The 18,224-nt window shown below is 45.2% G+C and overlaps 1 protein-coding gene across 1 annotated transcript in view; it reads left to right on the top strand.

The window, feature by feature from the left end:
- The first annotated feature begins 12,537 nt into the window (after positions 1-12,537).
- Positions 12,538-18,224, top strand: part of LOC120057028 (angiomotin-like) — a 32,385-nt gene continuing 26,698 nt past the window's right edge. Inside the window, exons 1-2 of the mRNA XM_039005389.1 lie at positions 12,538-12,905; positions 15,036-16,059. Of these exons, the coding sequence (XP_038861317.1) occupies positions 15,098-16,059 (962 nt within the window). The 5' untranslated portion in view covers positions 12,538-12,905; positions 15,036-15,097. The remainder of the gene's footprint in view (positions 12,906-15,035; positions 16,060-18,224) is intronic.

Raw genomic sequence — 18,224 nt, 5'->3', positions numbered from 1 at the left:
TGAGCTCACATGATGTACACAATGGATGCAGATTATCCACAATCTTCTTAATAATATCACTACACTCATTAATTAATGAAAATGCAACTTCAGTGAATTACTAACACCCTCTGAGCCACAGTGCTCCCTCTCTCTCTCTCTCACCCACACACACACACACACACACACACAGAAAGACACACACACATATACACACACACACACACAACCTGTTGAAATCAACTGGATGACCCACCAGCCCCCAGCAGGAATGAGAAGAAGTGCTCTTCATTCCTACTCCCCGATGGGTGGTGTGATACTGTAATCGTTTAGGAGGGACATGAACTGTGGGCCTATTAAAAGAGCCATTGCATACCTTGGTGCTGGGAGTGTGGGAGGCTGGGTAACCCAATGCCTGTGACTGGGGCCAGGGCAATGTACCTGCTAACACCAGGGAGGGAACAGACCGCCACTACCACTCTGGAATGTGTCACAGTGTGGGAGACGGACTCCTGGAACTCATGGGAGGTAGGGGTGAGGGGGATAATGCAAAAGGCATGGCCAGACACACACACACACACACAAATAGACACATACACACTTGCACACTCACTCATTTACACAAATACACACACATACACCACAGACCATTCATTCACTAGGTCCCCAGGCGGACGTGTCACTCTAAGTACAGTATCAGTGTTGTGGGACGAAACCGTCCCAGCACTTCCCTGCACTGATACCCTGGTCCTGCTCCACTTCCAGATGGAGTTTGTTTTGGACACATGAACATTTCCTGTCAAGGACCCGATCACATTCCCATTGCTGTCATGGGATGATCTCACTCACTCCTGAATCCAGATGAAGTTCTAATCAAAAGCACGTTTTCCAGCGATATAGTCATATAATGTGTGATGTATGTCAGTGGTAGTTTCATTGTCTACTGGGACAGAGTAGGACAGAGCATTGAGTCTGAGTCATTCCCTCTGCTGTCAGTCTTGTGATTGATCGTTGTATTGTAAATCTGCCATTATAGGACCAGAGAGATGGGGGGGTTGATATTCTTTACACTGCTGCTCCAGAAACATGCCAGGGAAAGGGTTGAGGCGAGGGGGTAAATAAAGGGGAGGGGTGAGAGGGAGATGGGGGCAAGGTGATGGCGACAGGGGTGAAGTGAGGGGAAAAGGGGGTGAAGAGAGGGTGAAGGAAGAGATGTGAGGGGGGATTGTCCCTGCCATAACTCAGTAGAGGAAGGCCAAATCAATCCACAGCCAGAGTGACAGAGATGCAGAGGGTTCTCATCTCTGCAGCACATGCTTCCCATTAAGACTGTGTGTGTGTGTGTGGCGCACATGTGGTAAGGGGTTTAGGAAGTTGTATATGCGCGGATGAGGGGGTTTGCTGTGTTTCCGAAAGTTGGGCCTGTATCAGGAACATTTGTGTGTGTTGCGGAGAGAATGAAACCACATTACAGAGATTGTGATTGAGTTTGGAAAAGAGAGCAATAGAAGGAATGAAAGGGCTCCAGAGAGAGGAAGCATGTCAGCTTTGTCAAAATGGCTGCTGCCGGGTTTGGTCCGTTTATGATGACTTTTTCTCATTTAGGGAGAGGGCCAAAGGTCTTCAAACAGTCAGATACAATCACTTTCCCTCTGTTAGCTCCCCAAACCCTCCCTGACCAACCAGAACTGGAGATTTGAGTCATTAAAATGAAGAGTTATTGAATTCCTTCTCTCCCCAACAAAGGACTTTCAGAGAAACAGTAAACTGATATGCCTCTGATATGTAGGTCAAACTGAATTAGGGGAATACTCTGGCACAGGGCTGCTGTTTTTGAAATGCAAAGTGAAGGGCTCTGATTGACAGATTGAGGTATTGTGACAGAGAGCTGGTCGGACGCCCATCTCTATCCAAACAATGGCCGCCTTATTATTCCAAGAGTATCCTCACTGGAGCGAAGTAATGTGACCCTGTGGAGACTCTGCTCTCTCTCTTTTTCTCTTTCCACCCACTTCTACCTCGTTCTCTTTATTTTTGCTGCCTTTTCAACCAGCCCTTCCTATGTTTAATGGAACATGATCCAGCTCCTCATATTAAACATGGCAACGGCCAGCCATGGAGTGAGGGATGTGGAGAAAATCGATGGGGATATGCAAAGAGGTAAAGGGAGAGAGCGAGAAATATCATACAGGTTGTATGTGTGTGTATGTCAGAATTTCTTGACCTGGTTCTGTCTTCCCCAGTTGTGCTGCTGTGGGAGAATCTCCCAGGCCAGACCCCAGAGTAATGGACACCAAGGGAAAGTGGGCTTCATGCTCTATCCCGCCACAGAGGGAGGGAGGGAGATGGGCGGCTTTTCTAGATTGGAATGTTGCATTTCCTGCTTGGTTCCTGCCATGTGTTTCTCAGTTTTCCCCTGTTCCCCCGATCTATCTCTTTCTCTTGCTCTCGGTCTTCCCCTCTTTCTCTCTCTCCCTTCTTCTCGCGCTCTTGCTCTGCACCACATTCCCCCCCTTCTCTTCCCCTTCCTCTTTTTCACTCCCCTCATGCCTTTCTTGTGACCTTCCCTACATATTTCTCTCCTCTATTCTAGCCTGCTCTTCTCCCTCTCCCTCCCTCCCTGTTCCTCCCCCTTCCCTCTCCTCTTTCCCATAACAATATTGTCAGTGTTATCTTGTCCTACAATAAGTTGACAGAAAAGCTGAACGTGGAAGAGCTCTCTGGAGTTCATTAAACCACTGGACACTTTCCACTAATGTTCCGCTGTTATGTAAGCACTGCCCGAGAAAGATGACCGTGTGTGTGTTTTGTGTGCATGTGTGTGAAGAGGGCCAGAACACTTTAGCTAAAGGGTTGTTTGGGGTCAGTTGCCTGGTCTCTCTCCTCCTGTCTGTGTGTGTGTGTGTGTGTGTGTGTGTGTGTGTGTGTGTGTGTGTGTGTGTGTGTGTGTGTGTGTGTGTGTGTCAGGAGTTGGTTGCCATATTGGGATTAAAACCCACACATTCCCTGGAATGTTGTTCACCAGCTCCTTTTCTCACCTCTCCTCTCCTACCCTCTCTGTTCTCCAGTATGTGACTGTTGTTGCCTCGGGCTAAGTATGCTACTATGCTGTGTTTGTTAGTGTACAGTTGACAGAAAACAGATACAGAACAATGACAGTCAACACCTTCAGGCCCATTTCTCTACGAAGGTAGAGTCAACTGGTTGGACCTGAACCAGAGGGGAACTTAGACACTGTTATCTGCCGTCTACAGTTACAGTTGAAGTCGGAAGTTTACATACACCTTATAGGCTGACCACACCGCTCGCGTCGCGTGTGCGAGCGTTGCAAAATAAATGTAGAAATCCATGTTATTCAATTATTGCACCCACACGGCTCGCACGTGCCAACAAGTGCCTGCGTTGCCAAGGGCTAAAATAGAAATCGGTTCTATTTCTAACGCAGATCGCGCTGCAAGTCCTGCCTCTCCCATCTCCTCATTGGTTTGTAGAAGCAGGTACCCACGTGCCATCTCCTCATTGGTTATACCCACGTGGGTGACTGAAGACGAACGAGGTCAGTGGCGGTAATGCACCTAATTTATGAAAGTTGCTAATCGCGATATAAAGTCAAAAGAAGAAAAAGCCTGGAAGGAAGAGAGATGACTAGAAACGATTCGGTTGACCGTTTTATGTGTGGATTAATTGTCGGAGTAGAGGACCTTGTGCATTTCAGGTAAAACAACAACTCAATGTTTATATCCCAGGACAAATTAGCTAGCAACAGCAACCTAGCTAAATGGGACAAATTAGCTAGCAAGTGCAAGCTAGCTAGCTAAATTGCCATACATGTTTAATGCTTTTCGACCTGTCCCCAAATTAATGTAATTGGTTCAGAGTTTGTTTTGATATTTTAACCTGCGTGTCGTGATCGCGTTTGGTGTGGGGGGACAAAATAAATGTATGCACGATGGCGCACGTGCGCAGCCGGTTTGGGTTCCGTGTTAGCCAAATACATTTAAACTCAGTTTTTCACAATTCCTAACATTTAATCTTAGTAAGAATTCCCTGTCTTAGGTCAGTTAGGATCACCACTTTATTTTAAGAATGTGAAATGTCAGAATAATAGTAGAGAGAATGATTTATTTCAGCTTTTATTTATTTCATCACATTCCCAGTGGGTCAGAAGTTTACATACACTCAATTAGCATTTGGTAGCATTGCCTTTAAATTGTTGAACTTGGGTCAAACGTTTCAGGTAGCTTCCCACAATAAGTTAGTGGGAAGTTAAGTTAATAAGTTAACTGAGTCAGGTTTGTAGGCCTCCTTGCTCGCACACGCTTTTTCAGTTCTGCCCACAAATTTTCTATAGGATTGAGGTCAGGGCTTTGTGATGGCCACTCCAATACCTTGACTTTGTTGTCCTTAAGCCATTTTGCCACAACTTTGGAAGTATGCTTGGGGTCATTGTCCATTTGGAAGACCCATTTGCAACCAAGCTTTAACTTCCTGACTGATGTCTTGAGATGTTGCTTCAATATATCCACATAATTGTCCTTCCTCATGAAGCCATCTATTTTGTGAAGTGCACTAGTCTCTCCTGCAGCAAAGCACCCCCACAACATGATGCTGCCACCTCCGTGCTTCACGGTTGGGATGGTGTTCTTTGGCTTGCAAGCCTCCCCCTTTTCCCTCCAAACATAACGATGGTCATTATGGCCAAACAGTTCTACATTTGTTTCGTCAGACCAGAGGACATTTCTCCAAAAAGTACAATCTTTGTCCCCATGTGCAGTTGCAAACCGTAGTCTGTCTTTTTTATGGCGGTTTTGGAGCAGTGGCTTCTTCCTTGCTGAGCGGCCTTTCAGGTTATGTCGATATAGGACTCGTTTTACTGTGGTCCCATGGTGTTTATACTTGCATACTATTGTTTGTACAGATGAACGTGGTACCTTCAGGCGTTTGGAAATTGCTCCCAGGAATGAACCAGACTTGTGGAGGTCAACAATTTTTTCTCTGAGGTCTTGGCTAATTTCTTTAGATTTTCCCATGATGTCAAGCAAAGAGGCACTGCGTTTGACGATAGACCTTGAAATATATCTACATGTACACCTCCAATTGTCTCAAATGATGTCAATTAGCCTATCAGAAGCTTCTTAAGCCATGACATATTTTCTGGAATTTCCCAAGCTGTTTAAAGGCACAGTCATCTTAGTGTATGTAAACTTCTGACCCACTGGAATTGTGATACAGTGAATTATAAGTGAAATAATCTGTCTGTAAACAATTGTTGGAAAAATGACTTCTGTCATGCACAAAGTAGATGTCCTAACCGACTTGCCAAAACTATCGTTTGTTAACAAGAAATTTGTGGAGTGGTTGAAAAACGAGTTTTAATGACTTCAACCTAAGTGTTTGTAAACTTCCGACTTCAACTGTACATGTGTATATGGAGCCGTGTGGGAGTTCCCTCTGAGAAAAAGTGACTGGTACTCTTATGAGACTCAGGGGAGTGACGGGTTAAGTGTTTGCGTACCATCCTGGTCTCCCAGCCCGCAACTCTGGGCAGAGCTGGGTTTAAAAACTTTTGAAATGATTTTCAAATACATTGGCTGCTTGATTGAGCTTTTGTTGCAGTGAAACCAGTGGAAGACTCTGCTTGCATGGCAGTCCAGGCAGGCTAAATCAAACGCTAGAAGTATTTGAAAGAGTTCAAATAGTATTTGAACCTAATCTTAATCTAACCTACTGCCCTTATTCATGGTTCCCCTGGGGAAAACATAGTGTGTGTGTGGTGTATTTAGTGGTGGGTGATGGGTTCTCAGGACCCCGTAAGTAACCTGTAGTATCACCCTCCAGGGAAAATGTGTGTGTGTGTGTCCGTGGTGGGGAATGTGTGTCCGGGGTGGAGTGTATTATGTGCTCCCAGGACCCCTGTGTGTGTATAAGGAAAAATGTATGCGTGTGTGGTGCTCTCAGGACCCAGTGTGTATATCCTGCAGTATGTCTCCTGAGGGGAAAAAGGTCTGAACGTCAACCTTAATGTCAGGGGATGTTAGTCAGGGGCCGTCTCCTGTCTGTCTGTCTGTCTGTCTGTCTGTCTGTCTGTCTGTCTGTCTGTCTGTCTGTCTGTCTGTCTGTCTGTCTGTCTGTCTGTCTGTCTGTCTCGCTCTCTTTCTCTACCCATCTATCCCACTCTTAATGTCTTGTTCTTCCTTGCTTTCCTGTGGAAGTCCCCCCCCCCCCTTCTGCTGTTAACCCCGCTCTGGTGTTTCAGAAGAATAAACAGGCCGTGTGCGGGGGCGCTGGGAAACTTGCACATGGAAGGCAAATATTTACATAAGACAGTGCAACCTCTGGCTCCATTAAAAATATGAAAGAGCAGCTCATAATAGATATAGCTAGCTACTACTGTATATCATCGCATCTCAAAGCTCCTGGTTAATTACTGGCTGAAGCTGGGAGCAGAGTTTGAAACAGTCTCTCTACACAGATCTGGCATCAGGCTAAAGGCCTCACTCACTCAGATGAGAGAAAGGTAACTGCCAAAATAATGGAAAACTGAGTAAACGAGGGATACACTGAACAAAAGTACACTGAACAAAAATACAAACGCAACATGTAAAGTGTTGGTCCCATGTTTCATGAGCTGAAATTAAAGATCCCAGAAATGTTCCATACGCTCAAATTTTGTGTACAAATTAGTTTACACCGCTGTTAGTATTTCTCCTTTGCCAAGATAATCCATCCATCTGAAAGGTGTGGCAAATCAAGAAGCTGATTAAACAGCATAATCATTACACAGGTGCACCTTGTGCTGGGGACAATAAAAGGCCACTCTAAAATGTGCAGTTTTGTCACACAACACAATGCCACAGATGTCTCAAGTTTTGAGGGAGCGTGCATTTGGCATGCTGACTGCAGGAATGTCCACCAGAGCTGTTACCAGAGAATTAAATGTTAATTTCTCTACCAACGTCGTTTTAGAGAATTTGGTATTACATCCAACCGGCCTCACAACCACAAACCATGTGTATGGCTGTTTGCTGATGTTAACGGTTTACCTCCTAGTGGCGGTGGGGTTATGGCAGTGGTGGGCCGTCAGGGCCAGCAAGGCCTTCTCTGCTGGCCTAAACATCATCAGAATATAATTTTTTTTTAAATATATTTTCCCACAAATATGTATTAAATTATTCCCCAGAGTAAGAGTTATACTCTTCATTTCATAGCTTTCCTCTTGGTTGCACTGCTTCCAGCCCCAGGTTGAGATTTGGAGGGCTGGTCTTTATGTTAGATCTTTTATCCAATCATATTCAGCCATCATGTGTTGCCAGGGGTCTAAAATCTGCCTTCAGAATCAACAGTGCGGGCGCTTGTAGCTTAAAGTGAATGGAAATGAAAATTTAGTGTCAACCAATCAGCTTTAGAGTTGGCTATTGTACGCCTGCTGGCTGGCTCCAGTGTTACACAGGAGCCAGCTAGCAGGCGTAGTGCGTGCACGTCTTTTGATTGGATTACCAATATTGAGAGGCAGGTCCTATGGGCAGGTCTATGCAGAACTTCAGAACTAGGAAACTGAATTTGATAAACGAATTAATTTGTGTACTACTAAGCTGTTTTTTCAACCCACAATGGCGGAAGGAGGAGAAGATATCGATTTGGTCGAGGATATAATTATAACACCATTCTCAAGACGAACTTTTCAAGAAAAGTTAGACATTGTAAGGAGAGGTCGCCCGACGCCGACGCTACAAAGTCTGTCACAGGCGGGAAAGGGGTTCGTCCGCCACTTTCAAAGTTCCAACTACGAGCGCTATCAATGGCTCACAGGCTCCGAGAAGCGGAGCCTGTGAGCCATTTATTTTTGGGTAAACACTGTTTACCCAAAAATGTCAATTTTTGTCAATTTCAAGGTGACGCAACGCTGGTTATACTGCGTTTCTGTCTAAATGTATAGTGTCTAGAGCCATGGCATCATAATGATGGTAATAAGAGGTGGATTAATTCGGGTGGGACTGTGTAGGACCTCACTGAAGGCCCAGGCCCCAGGCCCACGGCACGCCACTGGGTTATGGTATGGACAGGCATAAGCTACGGACAATGAACACAATTGCATTTTATCGATAACAATTTCAATGCACAGAGATGAGATCCTGAGGCCCATTGTCGTGCCATTCATCCCCCACTATCACCTCATGTTTCAGCATGATAATGCACGGCCCCATGCCGCAAGGATCTGTACACAGTTCCTGGAAGCTGAAAATATCCCAGTTCTTCCATGGCCTGCATACTCATCAGACATGTCACCCATTGAGCATGTTTGGGATGCTCTGGATTGACGTGTATGACAGCGTGTTCCAGTTCCTGGCAATATCCAGCAACTTTGCACAGCCATTGAAGAGGATTGGGACAACATTCCACAGGCCACAATCAACAACCTGATCAACTCTATGCGAACGAGATGTGTTGTGCTGCATGAAGCAAATGGTGGTCACACCAGATACTGACTGGTTTTCTGATCCACGCCCCTACCTTTTTTTTAAGGTATCTGTGACCAACGGATGCATATCTGTATTCATGTGAAATCCATAGATTAGGTTCTAATGAATGTATTTCAATTGACTGATTTCCTTATATGAACTGTGTAACTCAGTAGAATATTTGAAATTGTTGCATGTTGCGTTTATAATTTTGTTCAGTATATATTGAAAGCAGGTGCTTCCACACAGGTGTGGTTCCTGAGTTAATTAAGCAATTAACGTCCCATCATGCTTAGGGTCATGTATAAAAATGCTGGGCAGGCCATTATTTTGGCCTTTATTTAGGCTGCCATGACTATGCCCCCATAGGATGACAATTCCCCCATCCAAAGGTCATCAGTGGTCACGGAATGGTTTGATGAGCATGAAAACGATGTAACCATATGACATGGCTGTCTCAGTCACCAGATCTTAACACAATTGAACACTTATGGGAGATTCTGGATCGGCACCAGAGACATCTTTTTCCACCACCATCAGCAAAACACCAAATTATGGAATTTCTCGTGGAAGAATGGTGTCGTGTCGCTCCAATAGAGTTCCAGACACTTGTAGAATCTATGTCAAGGTGCATTGAAGCTGTTCTGGATCGTGGTGGCCCAATGCCCTATTAAGACACTTTATGTTGGTGTTTCTTTTATTTTGGCAGTTACCTGTATGTTTCACTGAGGTGACACTGGTCATAAGCCTTTACGACTGAGAACATGGCTGGCTACATATGAATGATGCCATTTTAATTAAATTGATCTCTCAGAGAGAGGGAGGGAGGGAGTTATGTTGTCTTGCTATATTACTTTCTCTTTCTCTCTTACACTCAAACCCACTCTCTCTCTCTTTCACACTCAAACTCTATTTTTGTGTCTGTCTCCCTCCCTCCCTCTCTTCCCTCTCCCTTTATGGTTTTTGTAGAGAGACTGACTAACTCCAGCACAGCTTTTCCACCCCTTCCAACTTTGTGGGCCTGTCTGCCCCTGACTCACTGATCTAGGACCAACGGGAACCTGAACCTGTGTGCGCAGGCCCTCTCTAAAGAGGAAGTGTGTGGTGAAGCAGCAGGTGGCTGGGTGGGCTAATGGTAAACGGTGTAAAGGAGCAGTTACGCCAGCACTCAGGTATGAGGGTGTGACGAGATCCTGGAGGGCCTACAGATTCACCTGTCCTCCCGGTCGCAGCCCCACCTGCTGGAATGAGGGGGAGGGAGGGAGGGAAGGAGGGGGAGAGAGAGAGAGGTGTGCCTTGGTAGCTCTTGCAGAACGAAGGTACAAGCTGAGAGCAGTGTGTAACTGCTTTACTGAGCTGCTCTGTGGGAAAATTGGATTGAATAAAGCAGGCTGGATCTCTTGGCATTCTTTTGGTTCTGTGGAATATCTCATGATATTTCATTGTAGCCTACTGCTCCCTTGGTATGTGATCCTTTTTAATACTTTGTGTGAAGTTGCAGTTGAGATACATCATGGCAGTGGTATTTCAAACAAGGTGGATGGATGTGAGCAATGAAATTGAATGTTACTGCTCAAATCCTGATAGTGGAATTTCAAACCGTGTGAGTGTTGAGGTGAATGTCATAGCTGCGCTTTGTAGGTACTGCTGAGACCCAGGCTAGCTCAGGTATGCTGGCTGACATAATCCACATACCCACGGACACACACATACACACACACACAGAGGTCAAAGCCACTGGGACGACTTACAGGGAGACCTATCTGAGGAGGGACCGGAATGCCAGATTCCCCGAATGCACTGTGGCCAGCTCTGGCTACAGAATAAACTGTTTATCTGAAACAGTCAAGGAACTTACAATTTGAGCATCAGCAAACGGGGGGAGACGGGTGAGGAGGGGAGGGAGTATGACGGGACCATCTGGAAGTCATTTTTCAGAGGGGAGGGTGATTAGTCCTTGTTGTGATACTGATTGTCTTACTCATACCGTCCTATCAAGAGTGTGATTGTGTGTCTACATTTGTTTTCACGTGAATGTACATTACCAGTCAAAAGTTTGGACACTCCTACTCATTCAATGTTTTTTCTTTATTTTTACTATTTTCTACATTGTAGAATAATAGTGAAGACATCAAAACTATGAAATAACACATATGAAATCATGTAGTAACCAAAAAAGTGTTAGATAGCCCTTTATGGTAAAAGACCATATTAGTCCATATTATAGCAAGAACATCTTAAATAAGCAAAGAGAAATGACAGTCCATCATTACTTTAAGACATGAAGGTCAGTTAACCCTGAAAATTTCATAGAACTTTGAAAGTTTCTTCAAGTGCAGTTGCAAAAACCATCAAGCGCTATGATGAAACTGGCTCTCATGAGGACTGCTACAGGAAAGGAAGACCCAGAGTTACCTCTGCTTCAGAGGATAAGTTCATTAGAGTTACCAGCCTCAGAAATTGCAGCCTAAAGAAATGCTTTACAGAGTTCAAGTAACAGACACATCTCAACATTAACTGTTCAGAGACCTTCATGGTTGAATTGCTGCAAAGAAACCACCAGTAAAGGACACCAATAAGAGACTTGCTTGGGCCAAGAAACACGAGCAATGGACATTAGATGGGTGGAAATTTGTCCTTTGGTCTGATGAGTCCAAATTTGAGATTTTTGGTTCCAACCGCTGTATCTTTGTGAGACGCAGAGTAGGTGAACGGATGATCACTGTATGTGTGGTTCCCACCAAGAAGCATGGAGGAGGAGGTGTGATGGTGTGGGGGTGCTTTGCTGGTAACACTGTCTGTGATTTATGTAGAGTTTAAGGCACACTTAACCATCATGGCTACCACAGCATTCTGCAGTGATACGCAATCCCATCTGGTTTGCGCTTAGTGGGACTATCATTTGTTTTTCAACGGGACAATGACCCAACACACCTCCAGGCTGTGTTAGGGCTATTTGACCAAGAAGGAGAGTGATGGAGTGCTGCATCAGATGACCTGTCCTCCACAATCCCCCGACTTTAACCCAATTGAAATGGTTTGGGGTGAGTTGAACTGCAGTGAAGGAAAAGCAGCCAACAAGTGCTCAGCATATGTGGGACCTCCTTCAAGACTGTGGGAAAAGCATTCCAGGTGAAGCTGGTTGAGAGAATGCCAAGAGTGTGCAAAGCTGTCATCGAGGCAAAGGGTGGCTACTATGAAGAATCTAAAATATATTTTGATTTGTTTAACACTTTTTTGGTTACTACATGATTCCATATGTGGTATTTCATAGTTTTGATGTTTTCACTATTATTCAACAGAAACGAACTTGAATGAGTTGGTGTGTCCAAACTTTTGACTGGTACTATGTGTTTTTGTAAGTATGTACTGTACGTGTCTTCGTGGGGGGGTGTGTTTTGAGAATCCAAATCTGGCTTTATCAGTTCTGATTCCTCTCGCTGTGTTAGAGGAAGGGCGGTGTGCGTGTCGGTGTGTGCGTGTATGTGTGAGTGTGTATGTGTGTGTGTGTGTGTATGTGTGTGTGCGTGCATGTGTGTGCGCTGTATGGCTACCGAAATGGATTCTACTATCCCCTATTCTATTCTACTATAGATTTCACCCACTTCCAAACGTCTTTTGACAGAGAGTGAAGAACATTTAATCTGACATTCTCTTTCAAAGTTGTTGTTCCAAGCACTTGAACTCTTGTTTTAGCTGTAACTGCTTCTCTTTGGCTGAGTCTGCCGACTCCAAACTGGGTTTCACAATAACACCAATGTTCGGTAACGTCGCCAGGAAAGATTGTGTCCAGAAAATCACCTCTGGTTCACACAGAGATGGGAGTTGTCTTGTTTTGTCAAGAGCAGCTCAGCTCTCCATTCTCTCTCTGTTCTGATTGAACCCTGCACATCCTCACATCCTGTGTTTGATTCCAACGAAAGGCCGACCCACACACACGCACACAAGTGCGTGTGCACACACACACTGAAAACAAACACACACACACACAAACACAACACCGAACATACACACCCCTACTTCCCATAACCTGCCCAGACATTCACACAGCTGAATGGTGCAAGGCTCACTCTGGCCCTCGCTCTCTGCTCACGGCCGAACCAGAAGAGGAAAAGACTTCACTGAAAGTGTCCCCTATTTTACATTCCCAAAATCCCCGCCCCTCTTCCCCTGTGCGGCTCCTGCGGCCGTGCATACCGGACCCCACCCCTATTGTTGAGGTTGGTTGGTTGAGAGTGGCTCTTCCTGTTGCAGAGTGGTTGGGGCTAAGCGACGTGGACCAGCGCCTCTATGCATTGGAGCACCTGGAGGAACTGGTGACGCTACAGGACCAGGAGGAGACCCCCACCGTACTCCTTGGAGACACCCATCTCGGTACCTGTCCCCCCCCCCAACAGCGGCAGCACCATGAGCAGCAGAACCTAGTCAGAGCGGTGCCGGAGGAGCGCGGTGAGAACAGCCACACAGGTAGGTGACCAGGGGGAGGGAGTCGGATACATCTAGGGAGATATAGAAGGGAAGGGAAAGGGGGATACCTAGTCAGTTGTGCAACTGAATGCATTCAACTGAAATGTGTCTTCTGCATTTAGATTGCAGGGGTTATGAAATCACAGAGGTGGGGGGTAGAGGAAAAGTTAATGAGCAGATTTTAAACAAGCCAGTACAGTATGACTGAGTTTTGATTTCAAGCAACCTAACAATTCTGCTGGCACAGTAGTAGTTTTACCACTTATTGAATTTGATTGAATAGAAGTAGACGAATCTGAATGCCAATGTCATTTCATAATGTAGCATTAGTACAGAGTAGAGATTACTATGTGAAACGCCTACTCGGGGTCCAGTGTGCTGCCTGCCTGTCAGATTCCCTGCTTTCTCTGTGTGGCAGGCAGGCACGCAGCAGCCTTTAAACAACCCATAAGTCACTGTGTCTCGCCATGTCAAAACAATTCCTTCTGTCATACCAGTGGATCCTCCATTTCTCTCAAACATTTATTTTCAGTTGTGTGTTTTTGTTTTGTTTCTGTTCCATCCTCCATTTGTCCATTGTCCTAGTTGGTACTAGTTGGTTCTGAAGAGGGGGAGTCAGAAAGGAGAAGATTTGGGGGAAAAGCGGCAGGAAATAGCAGTCGAAGTATGTCGGGGAGAGTATACTACCATTGTGACATTCATTTTTTTTCTCTCTTTTCCTTCTTCGACTTGGAAGAGAGCCCCGCGTGCGGATGGCCCCAAAGCTGACTTTTTTATATATATTTATTTACCACAGATGTTTCGGAAAAAAGCTTCATCCTCCTTGAGAATGAGAAGAATATCAGAAAGCAATAGATGTAATAATTTCACCTTCTTCATTACTTTGTAGATGGTGCCTCTTTATCTTTAACCACAATTTCTCTTTAATTGCATTCAAGGTTGTCAGTGGAAACCACTCCATAGAACCCAGTTTGAAATCCCACCCCAAAAACATTGAGGAAGTTTCAAAAGAACTCCTTAATCTAGTGAAGCCCTTTAAGTGTAGCACTTGCTTGTGGCTTTTTATTGGATGTAGTTAAAGCGTAAATTTACACTCTCCGGAAATGAGTGTGTTTGATTTAGACCTGCAGGCATGTTAGCTAATTCACAGCTAACATGCCCTGGGTGGTTTCTACTTGGACTTTGTTTTTACTAAAACACATGTGCCTTCCCCTACTGTATGATTGTCATATGTCTACCACTCACATGCCTAGCTTGGGATAAAAGAGTTTTGATTTTTTAATCAATCATTTTGCAAATTATCTGCTGGGTAATGATAAAAATAGTTGGGTGTGTAAAAATGGTCATGATTAATTTCGACGATAGTAGTGCACACTGCATGTTGACAGTAATAATCAGATGTTCTCTCCTGTCCTGCACAAGGGGAGTGGGGTTACAGTATACACACCTGGGTAGTCCTAAATGCTCTGACTCTGGGATTTAGTACCATGTAATCGGTTGGTTTGGGTAACCATCAATTTGGCCTGACTATAAGTCAGTATTTCTGCTGACGATGGTGTCATATAGTCATATTTGTAGTTTGGCTCCAAAAAGCCTAAGAAACCGGCACTTGTAAGCACCAGATTTGGCCTTTAAAACCGATAAAATACCCTCCAATGCTACCCAGCTGTCAAAGTGTTAAGAGTTTTGGTTTGATATGCTTTTTTCTGGTTTGGTCTGAACTGCCTCTTGAGTAGTTGCAGGGGGGGTTCACGTCTTCTTTACGTTTCTCAGAGCATAGTGGTGGTTCCGTCCCTTTGTCATTGTTTTCATCTCCATTATGTGTTTCACCTTAACATCACTCATGTCTAGTGTTCAGTATGCTCAGCTATGACTCTCATGATGAGCATTAGGGGTCGTTGGTAAAGGGCTTGTGTGTTCTCTGACTTTGTCTCCTCTATTCCCCCCCACATTTCTCCATTATTTTCCCCCTCTCCATCTCTCCCCACCCGCCTACCCTAACGCCTCTCTCCCCTATCACTTATCTCCCTGTTTCCACCCTCTCTCCATCTCAACCCCTCTCTTCAATCCTTTCTCGACTCATCCCCCTCCTCACCTCACCCTCCTTCGTCCCACCCTACCCTCTCCCAGGGAACATCGACCGCGGGCGCAGCTCATCCTTCCATGAGGTGCGTGGTCTTCGGGAAACTGAAATGAGGCCGGTGGCCGACGAAACGTCCAGCAGCAGCAGCAGCAGCAGCAACAACACCGTCCTGCAGCGACTCCTACAGGAGCAGATGCGCTATGGTGAGGGACGCAACTACCAGCTGGCCATGCAGCAACAGCAGCAACATCAACAACAACAGCAGCAGCAGAGGCAGCAGCAGGAGGGTGGGGTGAGCGGGGGCTACCCGGGCCATGGAGGCCCCAACGATGAACGGCACGACTCTATGGTGCCCCACATCGCCCGGCAGGAGCCTCAGGGACAGGAGCTGCAGGCAGACAGTGGCATGGAGAAGCTGGGCTCCCGCGGCGGGGGTAGTAGTGGAGGAGGAGGAGGAATGAGTGGTGGTGGGGGAGGGAGCAGCCAGGGTCCCAACCCCGAGGACTTGCCCACCTACGAAGAGGCCAAGGTGCAGTCACAGTATTTCCGGGGCCACCCGCACCACCAACATCAACAACACCAACATCAACAACAACAACAGTTGCCTCCGTCGGTGGGCGCTGCGTTTTACGTGACAGCTGCAACCAACAACGGCAAGGTGCGTACGGAGGGGCGTCCAACGGTGCAGCGGCTGAGCACCGGGGGCAAAGTGCATCAGGACGACGGACTTAAGGACCTGAAGCAGGGTCACGTACGTTCCCTCTCTGAGCGCCTCATGCAGCTCTCGTTGGCCACCAGCGGGGTCAAGGCCCACGCCCCCATCACCAGTGCCCCCCTTTCCCCCCAGCTTCCCCCTCCAGGTCCCCCGGGGGATTACTACAAGCCCTCAGGCCAGCACCGGGGCCCCCCACCTGACTACCCCTTCAAGAACATGGGCTCCCCTTCCAAACAGCAGCCGCAGCATCAGGAGCAAGGAGGGCACTATTACCAGGAGCATCGGCCCAGGGACCAGGGCAGGAACGAGGTGCCACACGTCCGCTACCAGCCTCCACCAGAGTACGGCTCCTTCAGGTGAGTAAGATGAACATACTTCACTCCGTACTGACTCACTGTGGGTCTGACTGTCCGAGTGAACATCCTGTCTGTCTGAGCTGTATCACTGTTACTATAGTATCAAACTTTAATTTAATGTTGTTGATGTGGCTACCAGAACTTAGCTAAAAAAATCTGATCCCATTGTCTTGTTCAGTTGAATCACGCACACCTGACTCAGTTGAGAAACACACACACACTCCCCCAACATGGCCCTAGAGACACAGACTGCCCCTTGTCTGCTGGCTAAGGAATGTATATTTACTGCATTTATTTAAAGTCTCTGCTGGTGTGCTGTCCAAAGCTTCAACAATTCATATACCTGCTGCGTCTTGAGTAGGATTGGATGGTATCCAGATTTACATACCTTCATACCGTGCCTGTGCAATCCTGGGATATACAGTATTACTGGCAGTGCACACAAGGGGCAAAAAAATATCTAACGTAAAAAAAGCTTGTATAAAACGTCAGTTACCAGAATACTAAAGAAATGCTAACAAGTACTAAGGAATTCCCATAGCGAATGCTAGGTAAATGCTAACGAGCAAATGCAAACATTAACTACTTAAGCTTACTGTATACTTCCCAGTCTAAACAGTTTGCGCATATATTATTACAAAATTGTGACGTTTTTGTTTTGGTGTTCTGTTTTTTTTCCGTCTGTACGAAAGAAAAGAATATTGAGGCAAGCCGAAGTTTGGTAGCCGAAGTCTACGGCCCTTCGTCTGTGTTTGGTCAACAGTAGAGATTCTTCAATTAAGTGTTTTTTGTTATTCAACGATAGACAACTAGTTTTCATGCACATTTTCACTTGATATACTGCACCAAACATCTTAGTTAACATTAGCAAGTTAGCAAAACCCAGCTGGAGAGAATTTATTTGGCAAATCTTACATAGTTAATTGAATAGTTATAAGATATATAGCTGGCAAAAATTTGCTGTGATTTTCTTGTAACTTCGTCGCCTTACTTACAGTGTTTTCAGAAAGTATTCATACCCCTTAATTCCACATTTTGCTGTGTTACAGCCTGAATTCAAAATGGTAAAAAAATATATATAATCATCCATCTACACACAGTACCCCATAATGACATCACAATACACCATAATGACATCACAATACCCCATAATGACAAAGTGGAAACATGTTTTTAGAAATGTTTGCTAATTTATTTGAAATGAAATACAGAAATCTAATTTACACCCATTTGTTATTACACTCCAAATTGTGTTCAAGTGCATCCAATTTCCTTTGATCATCCTTGAAATGTCACAATAACTTGATTGGAGCCCACCTGTGGCCAAGTCAATTGTTTGGACATGATTTAAAAAGAAACACATTTGTCTATATAAGGTCGCACAGTTGACAGTGCATGTCAGAGCAGAAACTATACCATATAGAGAGAATTGTGATGAGAATTGAAACATGTTTTCACTTTGTCATTATTGTGTGTAGATTGGTAAGGCATTTTTTAAATATTGAATCCATTTTGAAATTAGACTAACACAACAAAATGTGGAATAAGTCAAGGGGTATGAATACTTTCTGAAGACACTGTAAATTGCGCTGCATGAGTGACTCACCTCACAAAGCATCTGTTTTGCTCGTTGTGCATTTTTGTAAATTAACACACGTGACTTGCTAGTATGAGAAACTAGTACCAGTATGTATCATAATGAAAAATTACACAATCTGCTTTATCTATTATTTAGTGCACTTGTTGACTGCAGGTATTTATTTAAAAAGTCCAAATAATCAAATTTATAAAACAAAAACTGTATTGACGTTATTGGAAAATCATACCACGGGTATTTCGAAACACCCCGGGAAACGGTATATACAGTATACCGCCCAACCCTAGTCTTGAGTAATAATAATTGAGACCTTCTCTTTAACATTCCTAGGGGTGATTTAGGCTTTTATCCTTGAACTCTGTGACTTTCAGTCATAATCGGGGTCATTGCCTACACACACAGTGCTGGAGGGCGACTGACCTGTCCTTCATATATCATCCTGCCTGCCTGCCTGCCTGCCTACATGCCTTTCTCCCTACCTACCTACCTGTCTACCTACCTACCTACCTACATGCCTTTCTCCTTACCTACCTACCTACCTACCTGTCTGCCTACCTACCTACATGCC

The sequence above is a fragment of the Salvelinus namaycush genome, chromosome 12 (genome assembly GCF_016432855.1).
Source record: "Salvelinus namaycush isolate Seneca chromosome 12, SaNama_1.0, whole genome shotgun sequence".
Taxonomy (NCBI): domain Eukaryota; kingdom Metazoa; phylum Chordata; class Actinopteri; order Salmoniformes; family Salmonidae; genus Salvelinus; species Salvelinus namaycush.
This window is presented reverse-complemented; position numbering and strand designations above follow the sequence as displayed.